Genomic DNA, 19318 nt, shown 5'->3' with positions numbered 1-19318 from the left:
GCTCTTAAGGTCTGTGTAAGAGAAGTTCTGTTTGATTACTTTATTCCCAAGTTTTCCTGTTTGTTTAGAAGTAAAATACAAAGATTCATAAAAGCTATAACATTATATAAGAGAATGAGTAAATCATTATTCTTAAAGCGTTAGTTGCTAATTATGCTTCACAGATCTTTAACATCTTGCTATTTTTCCTGAATCAATTTCCACTTTCTGTAAGCACCAGCTTGAAGCACTAATTGTTACATACGCATATTGTACATTTCTATTATACCTCTTATTTAATTGGAAAATGACATGGTCATAAAAATAGAAACCCATAATGTAATAAGCATGAATTATTACCATTGCAAGTGCCACTGCAAGCTTGGCTAGCTCATGCCTGTCATGTTCACATTTTGGAAACTGAGGCAGAAGTATTCCCACACATTTGAGATTTGTCTTGGCTACATAATGAGTTCCAGGTCAGCTTGGGAAACAGAGTGAGATCCCTCAGAAAATAAAGAAAAGAAAAAACAGTATAGAATGGTTAACACACAAAAATATTTTCCTCTAGTGCTTAAACTAACATGTTGATTAAGTTATATCTTGTGTTAGTGCTAATGTGAAACTTTGCAACTTTGCCAAAACTTATTTATTAGCATAATTTGGTACAGTATTTGTATACTTATTATTTATTTATTCATTGTCTTTGCAGTAGAGGAGAGTAAACCTAAGGCTTCAGACATCCTGAGTAAAGATTCTATCACTGATTTGAGTTCCTGCTCACTTATTAGATTTTTAAATTTTGGGACAGTGTCTCATGAAGTTGCCTAGGATAGCCTTTTACTCAACTCTATAGCCCAGACAGTCCTTGAATTTGGGGAGTTCTTTCCTCAATCTCCCAAGTATCAAAGAGTACAAGCCTTTGCCACACCTAATCAACGTCAATCTCCATGTATATGTTTACACAGGATTATCTAATTCTAACATCTTAACTTTATAAACTTATTCAAATTTATGTAACACATTCCAAGTCATAAATATCAACAAATAACTGGATTCTATTAAATTATCATTTTAATAATCAAGTAATTGTGGCTAGTTTCAGTATAAACACTGCATCTCCTACCATTTTTACTAACACCTACATAACAGCCGTTGACTCTAGAAGAAAAGTTGGATGATAAAGTCCTGGGAAGGAAATACATAGATCAAATAGATTATAGTGTGAGCCATACAGGTCAGAAGGCTCTTGCCCTGTGTGTGACAGTAATATCATTTGCTTGTCTTAAAGATCAAGGCGTGTCTAGCAAGGGAACTATAAGAAAGAAGAGTGGAAGGAACAAGAGAACGTGGAGACTTTTGGGAAATCTTCCCGGAGTCTGTGAGACAGCATTAGAAAACAGGGAGGGGGGGGGGGGGGAGGGGGACAAACCAGAGGAAGGAAGTTGAACTAGGAAGAAAGAGAGGTAGAAGCCATCATGTTAATTATGCAGAGAACCAACCATCATCTTGAATGTGCAGAGAAACAACCATCATGTTAATTGTGCAGAGAACTGACCAGGAACAGCTCATATGGTGGCATCAGAATGGCTCAGATATGGAGATAATTGGGAAGTTGTTAAAGGCAGGTGTTGTGACTGCCTTTAAGGGATGGGTGGTCACCTGGGCTCCAACAAAAGCTGGGAAGTGAGATCTGACAGAGATAAGGGTGTGATCATGTCTTACATCTTTTCCAAGCCCGGGCATAAGAGGAGACAGTTGTCATAGATAACATCAATTATATATTTCAAGAGAGGTTTTTCCATGATATTTCATGTTTTTGAGGTGAAAATAATTATTTCATTCAAAAGCAGGAAAATTAGTAACTAATTTCATTTGTTGATTAATGATTTAAGACAAATTGAGTTTTTCCTTATGGGTAATTATATGTTTTTATTAGAGTAAATTAGCAGTAAACAGCTGTAATACACTTTTTAAAAAAATATCAACTGAAACACTGCAGATTGTGGTGTGTCAAAACATGTGTAAAGGGAACTATATTATGGATCGAAGCAGCCAGCCATTGTGGTTGTAAAATTAACTTTATTCATGGTTCATCACATTTGAATGCCAAGCCTCCAACTGGATTAAAGAATTATAAACGTGCTTTGAGCAGTAGGTTGACTGAAAGAACTGGTTTAGGCACTGGAATTCTTATTTAAAGCTTCTTTAATGAACTAATTGTATTAGTCAGTGGATAATTCAATCTCCTATTTATTCATTTAATTACACTCAGGTGATGCTGGACTCTCTACAGACCAAGAGGTATTAACTTTATGGGACTGGTTAAAAATAAATTCTGATTTTTTGTTATAATATTTAATTTTATTTCAAATAAAAATGGATAGTTTTTAATATTTATCTTATTGGTGACTTTAGAAAAGATAATTTCACAATTTTATTTATCACAAACAAGACAAGTTAATATTGTATTAAACATTATATTTGATTAAATAGCACTTTTAATTCTAAATTAATCATAAGTTTTTATTTAAAAAAATCCTTGGTTTAGTTTCAAATCACAGGAACACAAGACACAGAAATATACAGAAAAATATTCTTTGTTTCCAAGTACATATAAAGTTTACATTTTACACTATTGTATAATATGTGAAAATAGCCAATAATATTATGTCTCACAAAAACACCAAATATGTTTTATGTAAAAAAAAAAATCTCCTCTATCAACTGGTTATATTGTTACAAATCTAAATTCCAGAACTTGGGAAGATGACTGGCAAGGACAGAAAGTTTTAGCCAACTCATACTCATAGTGAGTACCTGGCCAGCCAGAGCTGTATAGCTGTATAGACCCTTATCATATAGACAAACAGACAGGTTGATGATCATCTGAACCTTCAGAAGCTGATGCTGTTAACTGACCAGGATGGTAGCTGCTGAAGATTGAGTGCCTTCAGCAAGATCTTCATATTAGACAAGACTGCTATTTGCCACGGTTCATGATCATTTCCCTTAGGAAAAGTTTTTCAATAGCAGGTCCTCCTGCTTAATAGCATTTTGCTGACTGTGGCCCTCCTTTCAAAACCAGAGCCAGCCTTTAAAACTCAGCCACTGCTTTTCCAACTAAGATGACAACGTATCCATAAACTTATTTTTCATTGGATGATAGCCGTGGCATCTTCCTGTCTCAAAATCCACCTCCTGTGCTTATCTATAAAACCCAGTCTTCTTTTGAGCTAGCTCTGTCCTGATATTGTAGCAATTCATTCAGGAATTCAAGGTCCTCTGCTGTTTCTAGCTCTTTTACTATTCCTCCCATATCTGAGGTGACTTTATCAATGTGAATGTGAAACTCCTCAACATCATCCTTGAGAGTTGGAATCAACTTCCTTCATGGCCCTATTCATGTTAACATTGTGACCCTCCACCAGTCATAAATATTCTTAATGGAATTTAATACTGAATCTTTATCCAAGAGTCTCTGTATGACAGAAATAGCCTTATCAAATGTATTTCTCAAATAACAAGATTTGGACATGAAATTACTTTTTGAATCCTGAGATGCAGAATGGATACTATATGATGAAACAGGAAGCAATAATCTCATTAAACTGCCCTTCAGAGACCAAGATCACTGCCAATTAGGATTAATGTTTATTATGTTACTCCTAATATAATAATAGCAGATCTCAATGCTGGGCTTAAATATTACACAATATATGCTGGAAATAATTGTTCTGTCACCCCATTTTTGTTGCAGTTAGAGAAGAATAGCAAAGCAGAAAGATGTACTGTATTTAAAGGCCCTCCAGCAGATTTTCACAATGGTAGATGAGCATCTGTTTTAACTTAGTGACTAGTTAGATTAGCACCTGACACATGAAACAGCATGACCTTTGAAGCACTGAAGCCAGGCATTGACATTTGTCTCAAGCTATAGGTATCATCTCAAGTCATAGCCATCATCATCTTCCAATAGAAGGCTGTTGGTATATACTGAAAATCAGCTGTCAGTTTAGTAAGCTTCTTCACTTATTCCAGTTGGACTTTCTTGATGATTTGCTACATCTTTTACATCATCATCATTATCATCTGTTGCTTCAATTTATACTTTTGAATAGAAATGGCTCTTTTCTTATACCCCATGGATCAACCACTTCTAGATTCAAAATTTCTTTTGCACCATTCTCACGTTGCTCACATTCACAGAACCAAATGGAGGTTAGGGACTTGTTCTACATTAGGATTTGACATAAAAGAATTTATTGCCTGGTTTCATCCTCTGGTCAGACTATTCCACATTAGCAGAAAAACTGTTTTTGCTTTCTTATCATATATGAGCTCAATGGAGCAGTGCTTAATTTCTTTCTAGAACCTTCCTTTGTACTGATAAGTTGGCTAAGTGATTGGTACAAGAGGTCTTGCTTTCAGCCTAAGCATCCAGTGAAAGTCCCTTCCTTACTGAGCTTAATTGTTTCTAGCTTTGAATTTAAGCCAGGAGGCATACAACTTCTTTCAATTATACACAATTGATCCAATTTCATTATCATGCTGTCTCAAAAGCAAGGGAGGACTGAGGAGAGAGAAATATAGAAACAGTAGAAAATCACATTTAATTTTTTAAGTTTGCCATCTATGCTATGATTCCTAAGAATACTTACAGTTGTAACAGGAAAGTTACACTGATCATGGATCACCAAACATATATAATAAGAGTTCAAAATATGGTGAGAATTATCAAACTGTGATAGAGACATGAAGTGAGTATGTGCTGTTGGGCAAATGTGGTTTTGACAACAAAATAACCCAACAAAAGAGCCATTATTTATAAAATACAGCCAAGAACAGAAAAAAATTAGAAATATACCAGCAAACATTACCACAGTATCTTTCAATAATGTATTCATGCAATTGTCTGTAAGGGATAGTGAACAATACACTCAAGTGATTTGAGAATTTATCATCAAGCTAAGTTGTTAATTCATAAGATAACTAAGATACAACAGGGAAGGGAACATTAATGTGAACACGCCCAGCTACAAATGAGCACAGGTAACTAAACAAGCCTAGGTGGATATTTGGAAAGTCTTGATGAGAACTTCTAGATCACAAGAGAAATACTTTGTAAAGTATGATATCTGAGGATGTTAAGTATAGAATATAAAGTTGAACTCAACATACTGAGAGTCTTAAATCTCATGTCTAGGCATTTAAAGTGAGTTATATTTATCTATAGTTGGGAATCTTTGCAAGTTTTTAGGAACAGATGTTGATGTAAGTAGAACCTATAAAAACAGAAACAAAGAAGCAAATAATAAGTGTCATTCATATACCACTAGTCACTTTTCTCTCATACTTCATGTTATATGAATTAAAGGATTTTTCAATGCATTTAACTTTTTTTTTGTAAAGGCTACTTTTGAGTGTACTGTTTCTGACATGTAAACAGGACACATGTGGCCACTTGAAGATTTGAAATAAATGAAATTATTATCTGTGTTCCATTCATGTATGTATTTAGAAAGGAACAAATTATGTTAGCATATTATATTAGGCTTCATGTAGTGCAGACTTCCTACACAGCATAATTTATCTGGACCACAGGAAAGGGTCTCAACATGGACAGCCACAATCCGTTTTCCTAGATTTTGCTCAGATTGAGTTAGTGTCCCTATATATTATCATGAGAAATGATTAAGGACATGGATTTTAACACCAAACTAAGTACAGATCTTGGTTTCATAACTCCTAGCAGTACAATTTCAGACAAATGACTTAATTTAAGGCATTGTCTTGTGGAATGAAGACAGACCTAGGAAATATTTTTTAGGATGATTGTATAGATTAAATTGGACAGGCCAAATGCATTTTGTAGACCTCAGCAGATACTGAAATTATTTTTGCATTTTAGAAGCTTCCTCAATACTAAATAATTTGATTCTCAAGTAAAGATTATTTTCCTGATTATTACATTGCTTTTATAAAGGGTATATAAGCCAAGCATCCTAGTTGTTATATATCAGTAATTTGCCTAGTTTTCTCCTTTCCTCTTTTATATCTAATCTACAAAGACGTGAAAGTATTTACTCTCTAGTATTTTCTATTCTGATTTCAACCTAGGCTTTCATTTCTTCTGCTGTACAATATAGGCAACAATGACTTAAATGAGAACCAGAAGGAAAATATGCTTGCTAGTATTTGATCTTCAAAATCCAGTAGCAATTCATCCAACATTAATGTCCTTTGTTTCTGTCTATCCTGAGAAGTCAGATGTGATCTGACTTTGTGTCTTCACTGCCAAGGATACCATTTGTTACTTTGTTTCACGTTCAGCCCCAACCCTACCATTTGTGGATTTAAGAGTTCCTCTTTGCCATGAAAACTCCAGTTTTTAAAAAGTGCATAGCAATTGCAACCAGGCATTAATTATTGATTAAAAAAAAGCCACAAACGTGGGATTTTTTCCTATTTTTAGGTTAATAAAAATACTTTTGTCAGTTTATAATTACATCAAAAATCCATAGAAAAATGATTGAATGTCTTCCATTGTATATCATTGACCAAGATCCATGATTCTATGTGGGTCTCTACCGTATAGGAGCCACCATCTATGGGAAACTAAGCTGAGCTGGCTCATGAATGAACGGCCAATCATGTTACATTAGAATTAGCTACAGGAGGTAAGGCCACATCTTACTGAATGTGAGACTACTAAGATAGTCACTATTTCAATGGGGTTGTCAAAATCCTTTTTGGGGGCTAGAAAGATGGCTTAGTGATTAAGAGCACTTGTTGCTCGCACAGAGAGCCAGGTTCATTTCCCAGAGCCCACGTTTTGCCTCACAAACATCTGTAACTCCAGTTCTCAACCATCTGCAACTCCAGTATCCAATGCCCTTTGATCCTGGAATATGTATTGTGCACATTCATAGATGCATGCAAAAGACTCAAATAACTAATAAATCTAAAAAAATAATTTAAAAAGCATTTCAAGTGCAACAATATTTAATATGTTAGTAATATAAATTTAATGAATGTCCTATGACTTCGAATTTGTCTCTTACTACAATGGGGGTATGTCAATAGGTCCATTAATTTAAAAGGAAAATACTAGGGGAACTATTTTGCAATTCAGTCGGCCTGTTAATACCATGTCAAAATGATTATCCCATCAACAAATCCACTAGTTTTTTTTATTTTCCACTTTACCTTGAGTAATGTTAGATATTAATTATTTTATATTCTTTTAGTGTCTATTCTCTGAAAATTTATTATACCCCAAAAGATAAAAATCAAAACTAACAGTCTCATGATGGGCCTCCAAGTAGAGGAATGGATAGTTCTTAAGAAGGTGTCCTGTGTTCTTCCAAGCACAATGAGGTAAATATATATTCAGTTTTGTCTTAACTACAAATGAGATGGTAGCAGCCCTGTGTGGATGGAACAGAGGACCAGGCAATCTTTTCTGACTCAGATGTGAACAAGAAGCCTTTCCCTGAGGGTGTGTGGAAAACAAAACTATAATTTATCAGTGCACAAGTGTCAAAAAATATGAAATCACCATGAAACTTGCTTTTCCCACTGCCTTTAACACTAATTTCTTCTGAAAGAAAAATAAAAGTATATTCTGTCATAAGGCATACCTATACCTTTCTAGACTCAACATAGTTAAAGAGGAAATAATCCAGATAATTTCATTTTTTTATTTAAAACAAGTATTAGAATAAAGAAATCCCCAGTTTTCTGGGAAGTTTCAAGTGCTTATTCATGTGTATATATAAACTATGAAGATTTTTTTTAATTCTTTTAATTTCCTTGACACATCATGATAGCAACATTTGTTTCCTAGAATTTTAAGTCAGCTTAAAAAAAAAAAAACTTAAACTGTTCTAAAAATGAAAATTCACTTCCTTCAGACCTGCTTTGGTAATCACTGAACCAAAATTTCTGAGGGACAGAAGGGACTTAGCCATACGGTAGTGACAAGAATAGATGTTCCCCTTTCTTCCAAATCTAACCACAAATAGCAGTAAGTGTGTGTTCATGGAAAAAGAAAGAGGAAATATGAACAGATGTAGGAATATTTACAGAGCAAATGTCATTTTTAGCACCAAATTAGTGTAAATAAGTCAAGAAAATGATAGAATGACAGAGTGAAGAACAGCTATGGCTCCTTGCTTTCCCGTGTTCAAAGCTCCTAGGTTTGCAGCAAGATGAAATTTATTTTATTTATTTTTTATGAAATACATTCCGGTTTTTGTGACCTGTTGAGATTAGGTTGCTTTTCAGAAAACCAAGCAAAACAAGCCAACAAACAAAAACCCCAATTCTAAACAATGAATTGGGAGGAATACCAGGGACAGTTTCACTCTGAGCTATTGATTATAGCATAATGCCTGATGGTGTTTGAGACCTGCAGACCTGCAAAAGCCCAGCTAGAAGGACAAAGGCTGAGCAGCCAGCAGGTGAATGGCAGAGGAACCCGAAGGTGAGAATGCAGATACAGGGAACTGTGAGAAGTTAAATGAGTTTGTGACTCTTGGGCCTGAGCAGAAATGAAAAGAATCACCCCATATAGCAGCTGGCTGAGCCCTTCCGTTCCATCTGAAAAGGATGTGATAATCCAACCAGGTATGATTTTAATAAAGCACACACACCAAAGAGTATACAATGGGGAAAAAAGGTTTTCCATTCAGAAAGCATGAAAATTAAAACTATTACTAGTTATTCTGAGAGTGACAGTTATTAAGCAGAGAAAAGTGATTTTTTTGTTGTTGTTGCTGACACAGATTCCAGCAATCCATAATTTAATTTTCCATGCCTCAGTTATTCTTCAGAATCAGCACATGACTTTAATGGTGAGGTTCCTAAATAATAGTTCTGTAAAATGTTCCCATTGAAGAGAGGCTATCATCACAGGGCAAACATACACACCCACTTATCCAGAATCCTCAGCACCATGTTCCATGATGCAAGATAATTATGATAGAGTTTCCTTCTCCTCTAAATATGAGCTCCAGTTTGATAACTTACAAGGTCAAACTAGTTATTTGCTGTGAGGGTCTTTTTTGTTTTTATTTCATTTTATTTATTATTTATTTATTTTTGTGTTTTTTTTGTTTTGTTTTGTTTTTGTTTTGTTTTGTTTTGTTTTTTCAAGACACAGTTTCCCTGTGTAGCTCTGGCTGTTCTGGAACTCACTCAGTAGACCAGGCTGACCTTGAACTCACACAGATCCGCCTGCTTCTGCCTCCCAGAGTATTGGGATTAAAGGTGTGTGCCACCACAGACCGGCTCAGCTGGAAGGGTCTTAAATAGCAAAGACTTGATGTATTGGGAAAAATATATACCAAGAGTGAATGAAGAGTGAAATCTTGTTCCTACTGAGACTCATCCTCAATTTAATCATTGTAATACCCAACAGTATCCTTCGTTTCACAAAATGCCACTGAAAACACCCTATTCTCCAACTGGACTAGGAAATCTCTTGTTTACCTCTTTGTATCAGTGGTTCTGTTGATAGTTGTTGGGTTTAATTTCTGAGTATATTAATCATAGGTACTGGGCCATAGTATATGGTTCTAGGGGATCAAGGACTAATACTCTAAATAGACTCTTCCTGAATGGAATGATTAGGCTTTTTTTTTTCCTTTTAGCTTTTTGTAAAGTTTATTTTCTTGTTTTTGCATCCTACCCAAAGCTTCCCCTCCCTCCCTCTTCCCAGCCCCCCCCCCATTTCCCTCCCATCTCCCACTCTACTCACTCCTCCTCCACTGTTTCTCTTCAGATACAGGTGGGCATCCCATGGATGTCAGCCAGCCATGGTATATCAAGCTGTAGTAAGACCAGGCACACCTCCTTGTTCGACATTTTTAAGGTTTCACTGTTTTATATGATGAAAGTAAAGATAATAATGATAAGTAAAAGAAGGAGGAGAAACACTGGGAAAAAAGAGATGGGGGAAAGGAAGTAGAGGAAAAGGGAGGCAGGAGTCATAGCATCAGTTTCTACTTGATAGATGCAAAGCTATTCTTGTGTTGGTAGGAAACACAGTCTTGGTTCTTTCATGATTGTTCTTCTGATCTGTCTCTGCAGGTTCTCAAAGAATGGTTCATGCATTTTTAGGTTCTTTGAGGGAATCTGTGAGGTCTGAACACTAGTGCTACACTCTCTGTTGAAGTTTTTGCCATGCTGCCTAAGAACACTCTTGACAATCAGTAATAAATATTAAGCCTTTTGTATCATTATCCTTGATATCCTATATTTTAGTTTAGTTTTATCTTCTGCTGGTCTAAAATGGAAAATGCACATGAAGGATGTCACAGTGCTGCCAGTGCACTTTGACAGTATACACTTCTGTGACAACTTGAATCCCAAACAGAATGAGCCACCCTTTTGTTGGCTCCCCTTATGGAACAGTAGCTTGATTCAAAAGGACAATCAAAGGAGGATGATATCTCTTCAGACATGGATACTTGCCATGTATTTCATTAAAAGTGAAAGATTTGAATGAGCCACTTGAATAAAAATATTTTCTACCAAGAATGAAATTCAAGCTTCTAAGATAAAATTAGAAATTTGAAAAACTTGTATATTTTACTGGTAGTTTGACAGCTTTCCAACATTAAAAGTCATTTGTTTTGTTAGCAATAGTAACGGATGATTTTTTTTCTGTAATGATACATTTCAGCAATAGGAAGTCCTGTCTTAATAGTGTACTATGCCAGATTACCATCAACTGATGTGACTAAAATCATACATCAATGAATGATCCATTCAAGTTCAAGATGAGCCAGTAGTTTTTTTTAATATAAGACAGTACAGAATGTTTATTGATACTATGTTAGATTCCACATCACAACTGTCCAGGTATTGGTTGCTAGGAATTGGTACAGTGTTAATGGATAGTTCTACAATTATCTGAAAAGTTTATCAAAATGTGCCTTTGATAGCTACATATCTATCTGAAATTGGACTATTTACATGCAATGCAAAAATACCTATGAGAAATGTATGAATTAAGAAATCATCTTAACAACCAAGTTATTTTTAATCAAGCTACTCATTCAAGAAATTTATACAAATATAAAAAACTACCACTATTCTCACTACTGTTTTTGTTTGAAAATCATGTTATTCTTGAATGCCAATTTTGTAAAGTTCAGCTACCTGAGGAGACTTCTTTGGAGTTTTCAGTAATAGCCAGCAGTTTCAGATCCTCAGTTGGCATTATCAGGTAATTCTCTTTTTAATGATTTTAGAATAGTCCACTCCAACTCAGAGAACTGATGAAGCTAAAGTAGGCCAAAATTTCCATTTTAAAAAGAAGTGAAAAGGGTAGAGAATGTGGGACAAACAGTCAAAGGAAATAAATTGCTATGAGGTCATTCAGTGCTCCAAGGCATCTCTGTAGTCCAGGGGAGAACTATGTAAATGTATCACCCTGTAATAACTACTTTCTTTACATACTACTCTCTTGGATTCTAAGGAGGCTTCACTTTTCTGCCATTCTGATGGCAGACAGAGCAGGTAAAAAAGAAAAAAGAAAAAGAAAACACGAAACCAAAAAAAAAAAAAAAGCAAAAACAAAAACAAAAAATAAATGCCAACATTTTTCTTTCAACAGAAAAACCTATGTGTTTTAATTCAAGCAAATTATGATCATTATAATCAATTTAGAATCTCAAGTCATGTAATTTTGTACATATTTATTCATGAGTTTTATATTACAGAAGGTTTCTTTGTAATTATTGATATAAACATTTGTCACCAGAAAATTTTTATTAGGTTTAATGCTGAAAAATTACCAAATTTGTTATCTAGTAACCACACTTACACTCTCTCCAAATATTATTTTAAAATATTTTAAACATATAAAACTATCTGAAGTATATGTACAGTTTAATAAATAACAACCATATGATCTCTCACCCAATTTATAAGATGTCACATTGAAAACTTACAGTCACATGACCCCACCCCCTTTGTTGTAATGGAGGTATATCATTAATTCACTTGAAAACATTTCACATGTTCTGTTACCTCTATAACTCCACAAGGACTTGAATAGCTACTGCTCATATAGCTAGAACACAAATGACATGCATCATTAATTACTAATTCCATCCTGTTTTTAATTAAAGTCAATTTAGACCACAAGAGTTATAATCTACAATTTCTAGTTTTTCATTAAACTACTAAGGAGCTTAGAGGGAGAAATTTCATTTGCTTTTAAATATTTGCCTGGAGTTTTAGTCATTAACTTTTATGATTTTTTTCTTCTCTTTGTAAAAGTTCTATACACCTTGCCACAGTGGAGTTTAAAATAACTCTTCAATTTAAAAATACTACATGCCATTTTGAAAAACCTTTAGAAAATACAGAGAAACTTAAAGGTGAAAATCAAAACCACCTGCAGTTCTATCACACACAGTTAACCTTGACAATCGTCTTTCTTCTACTAATTTTAAAATGGTGATATGTTATTTTCCAATGCCTCTTTAAAATTTTCACATTAAAGGTTATATAATAAAGGGGAGGAATAATGAATTTGAGTATTGTCTCCATGGACAGCCAGGTGATCCTAACATTATGAAGATCTGAAATCAAACAAAGAAAATAACCACAATGGCAAGTGGGTATTCTAAATTGTGCAGATGGGTGGTCTTGCTTTCATTGTTATGTGTGTGTTCTGGTTGCTATTCTATTGCAGACTAGCTAACAAAATGTAGTCCCTTGAGACAGGGGAAGATTTATTGCCTCTTCTGGTCTAGTAACACCTCACAGCAATTTCTGTTTGCAGGGAGTGTTCATTTAAGATTGTCTTCTTCACAATCTTCTGGCAGTTAGGTTGGGGGCTGTCACCTGGGCCTCCGCTACCATCCATGGATTTTGTCACTCTTTTGAGTTCTCAGTCCTCGAACTCACACAAAGCAACTGCTCCACAATCATCTGATCAAAGCAAAACACAGGGTCACATCAGAAAGCAGCACAGAGAAAGATCCACTCAGTTCGCAGAGGGAGGAACTTCAAGTATTTTGTGCTGACATTCAACCTGAGGAGTTGTAGAACATACCAAGTACTTACTGTTAGAGAAAATGTCCGTCAGAATTTGGAGGAATGCCCTTAATATTTGAATTCATTAGATGAAATATGGAGAGATATATTTTGAGAATTGAAACTGTATTTTTATAGTAAATGCTAGTAGTGTTTTATAAATATGGCAAGAGTTACAAATCTCAATACTTGTGAAGCCACAAGGGGTTAGATAATACCCAAATAGGTAAGAACAGGATGGGGTAAACAATATATTGCATGTTGTAGGAGGGTTAGAGAATTCTTTGGTGACTGTATGAACCCCATGATGTCAAACTACAGATACATTAAAACAAGGGCCCAAATCCCAGAAAGTGGTTTTCTGGAAGTTATCAAACACTCTGAACTTTCTATGGGAAGAGGTTACATTGTAAGCACAAGTAGGAAGAAGTAAGAAGGCAGAAGATGGAGACAATCTGATGTCAGGTCCTTTGGACCTCTTCAGTGGATAGGCAGTAGGAACTGACAGAATATGGGTGGAGGGTGCACTGAAGAACAGAAAGAGCTTGCACAGATAGATCCCACAAACAGAGCAGATCCTTGACAATGGAACAAATAAAAATATCAGGAAAGTCTTTTCAGGAAGGGAGGTTGGGACAATTAGAATACCTTCCACAAAATGAGCTCCAAATGGATCATCATCCTAAATGCAAAATACACAACACTAACATTTTTAGAAGATACTATAGGAAGTTCAAGTGGGCTTGGATATGATCATGGATTTTCAGATATCACTCATTTAAAGAAATGAATGGAAAAATATGATAGGTATTTTAAAATTTATAACTCCTACTCCAAAAAAAGGCATGCTAAGAGAACAAACAAAAAGGCCATGTCTTAGGAGCATATTTTCATAACTCACATTTGATAACAGGACCTATCTCCAAAATATATAATGAACTTTTTCAAAGCAATGGTCAAACACTACCACCAAGCCAATTAAAAGCAGCCAAAAGATTTTTAACAAAGAGTTCACCAAAGAAAACATACAGTGAGAACAAAGCATATGAATGGTCTTCTGCGTCTCTACTAAAGAACTGCTTTTTGAAAAAAACTGTTAAGCCACTACACACCTAAAGTGACAATTAACGAGGCAATTCCACATAGTTTATCTAATAGTCAAAAGAGGTTTATTTTGGGACGACTTACAACCAGCAAAGGGATCGGTTACAGGATCCAGGAGAGGTGAGGTGCAGTCCAATGCAGTTCTCTGGAGAACTCTGACTTGGTCTGCAACCCAGCATCCAGGGTCACAAGGTAGCCAAGAAAGTGAGCACTTATGCATCTCAGGTCTTAAGGGTCCAAAGAGGCCATGCCCCAGGGGCAGATCATAGGCAGGTATAGCCGTTACATGCTGCCTCACTAGGGGCAGTGCTTCAAGGTCAAAGCTGGAACAGCTACCCACTACACACACCCGCCATGATGACAGAGTAGAAAGCCCCTAGTACCTGACAGGAACATGTTTGTCTTGGTGAGAGTTGAGAACTATTCAGTCACTTTAGAAGAAATCTGGAAGTTTTCTCCAAAGCTAAACATAGTTTTATCACACAATTTGGGGATTCTGCTCTGAGGTATTGGACTCATCTGTAAACAAGACATTTATACCTTTAAGACTCAGAGAATATTGTAGAAGAGGGGCAGGAAGCATTTGAGAGCCAGGTGATTGGGTAAAGCACATTGAAATGCTGTCATCTAGGCTTGGTGTAACCATTGTTATTATGAGCTCATAACTACAATTATATTCCTTGACCAGATACCAGACAGGCACTGCCAATACCCAGTAACATAAAGGGGCGGTGGCTCATGGCCATGGCCCTTCTACTGAACTATTGGCTGTTGATGGTTTCTGGGAGAGGGATTTCAATGTCTTTAGCTGTGTACCTAATGCTGAGCTGATCAGACTCCAATGGGTAGCTCCAAACCAACTTGGGTAGGCCTAGTTAAACTCAGTGGGCCAGAAAACAAAACACAAGAAGTTGATTTTTAAGGACATGGAGGGGATAGATAAGGATACTAAGAGGGAAGGAGTGGGCACGAGAGTGATCAGTATGCATTGTGCACATGTGTGAAATTGTCAAATAACAAATCTAATTAATATACTTAAAAATCTACATATACTAATAGAAGATTTGTTCATAAATGTCAAACACTGAGAATAACTAAATTATCCTTCAATTGGTGAACTGTAAGCTGAAAGTAAGCACAAACTGGGCATACTGATGCAATTACATACTGTCCAACAATAAGGACCAATTTATCTGCCACAACGTGAAGAAATGTTAAGGATATAATGCTGAGTTTAAAAAGTGCAGTTTTAAAAGGTAGCATAATATGATTAATAATTATATGAATAATACTACTTAATTAACCTATAATCTGTCACGGTACTCAGGGAAAACCTTAACACAGAGAAAATGCAAATAGTTTCAGTTCTCAAAAATGTTCAGCCATGTAAGTAGTGAAATGGTTAGTTATCTCCTAAGTTTTAAAGTAGGGCTAATAGATGAAAGATGAATAAGTAAAGCCACAGCATACTCTAATGATGGATATATGCCTTGCATTTATACAAGCCTACGTAAAATAATTAGCCCTAATTTAAACTAAGGAGATAATTTAATAATGGTGTTAACCTTGGTAACAACTGAGCTACACTAATGTAACATGTTCATGATAGGGGAAATGGTGGCAGAAGATAGGGACCTGATATTAAGGAACTACCCCTGTTTTATATGTTCAAGTTTTTGATACATTGAATAATTTTAAAGTATTCAAATATGAATTATTTTATGTGGTGGTTGTGTTTTCTAATAAAATAAAATACAATTATTCGAGTTGCAGTATTTATTCCTTGATTGGTAAATAATTTACCTGTATAATATCCCAAGTAAAATTTCCTTTGGGTAGAAAATGAAATTAAGCAGACCTCATCTAGGTGAGACATAGAAGCCTTGTGCAGCATGTATAGGAATGGTATTCCTGGAAGCATGTGGTAAGGGGATGTCTCTGAATGAATTGTCTGCCTTTGCAAGGACAGATACATACAAATGCACATCATGGGGATTTGTCCATTTCAGAAAATATTTTCCTTAGGCAGTGTTATCTTATGAACCACATTTGTTTATTCGAAAAGTCACTTTTGAGAATGGAGATAAAATATGCCATTTCATGATTTCCAAAAGTTTTGAGGCATTTTTCAGCAACATTGGTTTAATAACAATTAACACATTTGGAAAATGCATTAAATGTTTTCATATTGAAGATGGTTTAATTCTGTTATTGAAATTACCAGTGACAGATGTGGAAAGACTGAGAAACTATAAATTTCTATACACAGAGTATTTAAGATGAAAATTTATTATTAGCCTCGTAATTTGTTTTTCTTCTATGACCCCACACTTAAAAGAATGAGAGGTTGAACCTGGCTAAGGACAATAACTGTGTTTAAATACATTCCAAGTCCTTCTCCCAAAATTTCCCATAAGATCAGCAGCAGTCTGCATTATGGCATTGTTGTATCTAATCTCATTTCATTTAGTGACTTTGCATGTAGGATTTCATCAACTCTTTGCACTCGGGTTTTACTTTTGAGTGTACAGTGCTACTAACAAATTAATTCTACATATTCCTTTAGGTTATACTTTTGATTAAACTTTCCTAGAGGGGTGTGGATTTTAATGGGAATGAGGAAAGTTAGTAATATATCTTTAATAAATCAACTCTGATGGACATTGATGAACAGGTTAGACCAGAGGATAAGGCCATTTTATTGATCGATAAGTCTCTAGGCATTATGCCTGGAACTCACACAATGAAAAGAAGGGTGCTCTTTATTCTGAAGAAGATTTTCTGAGTGTTAAACCTATGCTTAGGCTCTGAATTTCTGCTTACTCCACGTGATGAAAATTCAATGGGTTGTTAGTCAAGTGAGGATAAGAATGAAGCTCATGAGTCACTAGATTGCACATCCATGCTAGTAAACATGGATAATACATATACAGAAGAAATAGTGTGAGTGATGAAGTGGAGGGAAGTTGAGTTCTTCATTTGCCCAAGTTCTTAGCAACGGGGACAAGCTCAGTCTTTGGAAATATTTTAAAATCTTATAATGAAAACAAAACTAAACCATAGCCTGATTTGTTTTTAGAAATCAAGCAAGAAAGCTTAAGCAAGCATACATAACTTCTGCTTGGAAACAGCAAATAATTCCTCAAACTTGTATATTCTAATACACTCTTCATAATCTATCTAAAACCATTCTAATATGTTTATTTATCTTACATATCTATATATAAAAGTGTTTTTTTTTTTGTTCTTTTTGACAGGGTTTCTCGATTTAGTTTTAGTGCCTGTCTTGGATCTTTCTCTGTAGTCCAAGCTGGTCTTGAGCTCACAGAGATCCACCTGCCTCTGCCTCCTGAGTGCTGGGATTAAAGGTATGCACCACTACTTCCCAGCCCATAAAAATGATTTTTAAAAAGCAGAAGAAAGTAGAATCAAGGTTAGTTGCAGATCAAGTGAACCATTAACAGTTTTTGATGATAACATTTAGACTAATTACTGATAAGATTGACTCTTTTTACAATGAAGACAAAGTCTGAGGCTTAAATAAGGATCAGTAGCAGCATCTACCTTATGCCTTTTGCCTTATATTTTGATTTCTTAGCAGTTAAGAATGTTCTAATATCAGGATTCTACATTCTGGTAGTACAGAAACTCTTTCAGAACTTTATCCTTAAATTTTCCTGGCATTCTTCTACTTTTCAGAATTTATTCTTCATTATCTTAAATCAAAGTAATGTCAGATATAATTCTAGCTATAATTTTTATGATATATATGATATTTCTGATTTATATAAAATATATGACCCTGTGTTGTTTTTTTCCCCCATAGATCCAGGGCTACACCGGCAGCTGTATTTTCTGCAAAGACCATCCAACGTTGTAGCCGTTGAAGGAAAAGATGCTGTCCTGGAGTGTTGTGTTTCTGGCTACCCTCCGCCAAGTTTCACCTGGTTAAGGGGCGAGGAGGTTATTCAGCTGAGGTATGACACAACTGGGCCCTTGAGAACTATATACTATTGCTTCTCACTTTCTGATAGGCACCAAAAATTCCAGTTTCCTCATAATAATTAGATTTGTCCTCTAATTCTTTGGCATGATTAGTGTATAAAAGATATTTAACCATTGGAGTTAAATGGATAGATGTTGAAGAAAGAATTAAAAGCATATGGGATCAATTCTAAAGGGAAACTGAATTAGAGCGACATTGGAATACAAGGCCAATCAGATGATATCATCACAGGAATATCATAAGGAGAAGGTAGATCTTCTATGTTTATAACACAATGTGCAAGCACACACACACACACACACACACACACACACACAGACATGCACACATGCACACACAGGTTACATAGCTTGTTGTGCAATCATGTCATATTACATGCACATGTATTTATTTCACATTCCATATATAGAAGCACCACATGGTAGACCATAGACATAAACAACCTCTCATCATCAATCATATTTAAACCATTGTAACAATAGAAAAGAAAACATTGCTTCAGTTTAATGAATTACATATCATTTTAAGCTCTGCAATGATATTTTAGTTCCAAATATACCTGTTACTATCCCAATTAAAACAAATATGATACTGGAGAGAATGATTCACATTGGATTAGCCCAGGATTAACAATAAGGGAGAATTAGAAAGCAAGTCCATAGTTGATTATTCTGAAACATGTTGATTAAATGGATCTCACTTAAGAAATTAAGTTCATTGATTAGAATGATTGGTATACCCCTTTTAACACATTTCATTTCTGTTATGGGATGTGCACATAGATCATAAATTATTGTTTAAATTTTGCCCATTTTAAGTTAGTATTTAGGCAACAATAAGACACAGTACGCCATCACAATGTTTCTGAAGTAATGAAGGTATACAGGAAATCTGGTTAGTGCCTCACTTTGATACAGTCAGATGCTTTTGGTTCAATTGAAATGTGACTTTGTAAATGGTGACTGAGTTATATGTCAGAGTAAGAGACATTGATTTTTCACCCTGGGGAACCACTTCTTTCAACTTGACACCCTAAAATTAAAACAATAGAATCATACTAAATTATTTGGAAATCTATTATTATTGTTTTTAGAATAGAAATTTATTATTCTATACATTATTACATTTCTTCTATAAATATAATTCATTTTTATTACATTTAATCTAGTTCAT

The 19318-nt window shown here is 35.0% G+C and overlaps 1 protein-coding gene across 2 annotated transcripts in view; it reads left to right on the top strand.

Moving 5' to 3' along the window:
• The window catches only part of Dcc (DCC netrin 1 receptor), a 1155384-nt gene that overhangs the window by 554273 nt on the left and 581793 nt on the right, over positions 1 to 19318 (top strand). For both annotated transcript variants that reach the window (XM_016001609.3, XM_016001571.3), the window contains exon 4: positions 17966 to 18116. In XM_016001609.3, the coding sequence (XP_015857095.1) occupies positions 17966 to 18116 (151 nt within the window). The remainder of the gene's footprint in view (positions 1 to 17965; positions 18117 to 19318) is intronic.

The sequence above is a fragment of the Peromyscus maniculatus genome, chromosome 19 (genome assembly GCF_049852395.1).
Source record: "Peromyscus maniculatus bairdii isolate BWxNUB_F1_BW_parent chromosome 19, HU_Pman_BW_mat_3.1, whole genome shotgun sequence".
In the NCBI taxonomy this organism is placed as follows: Eukaryota; Metazoa; Chordata; class Mammalia; order Rodentia; family Cricetidae; genus Peromyscus; species Peromyscus maniculatus.
Note: the sequence above shows the minus strand (reverse complement) of the source record. Positions and strands in the feature narration are given on the sequence as shown.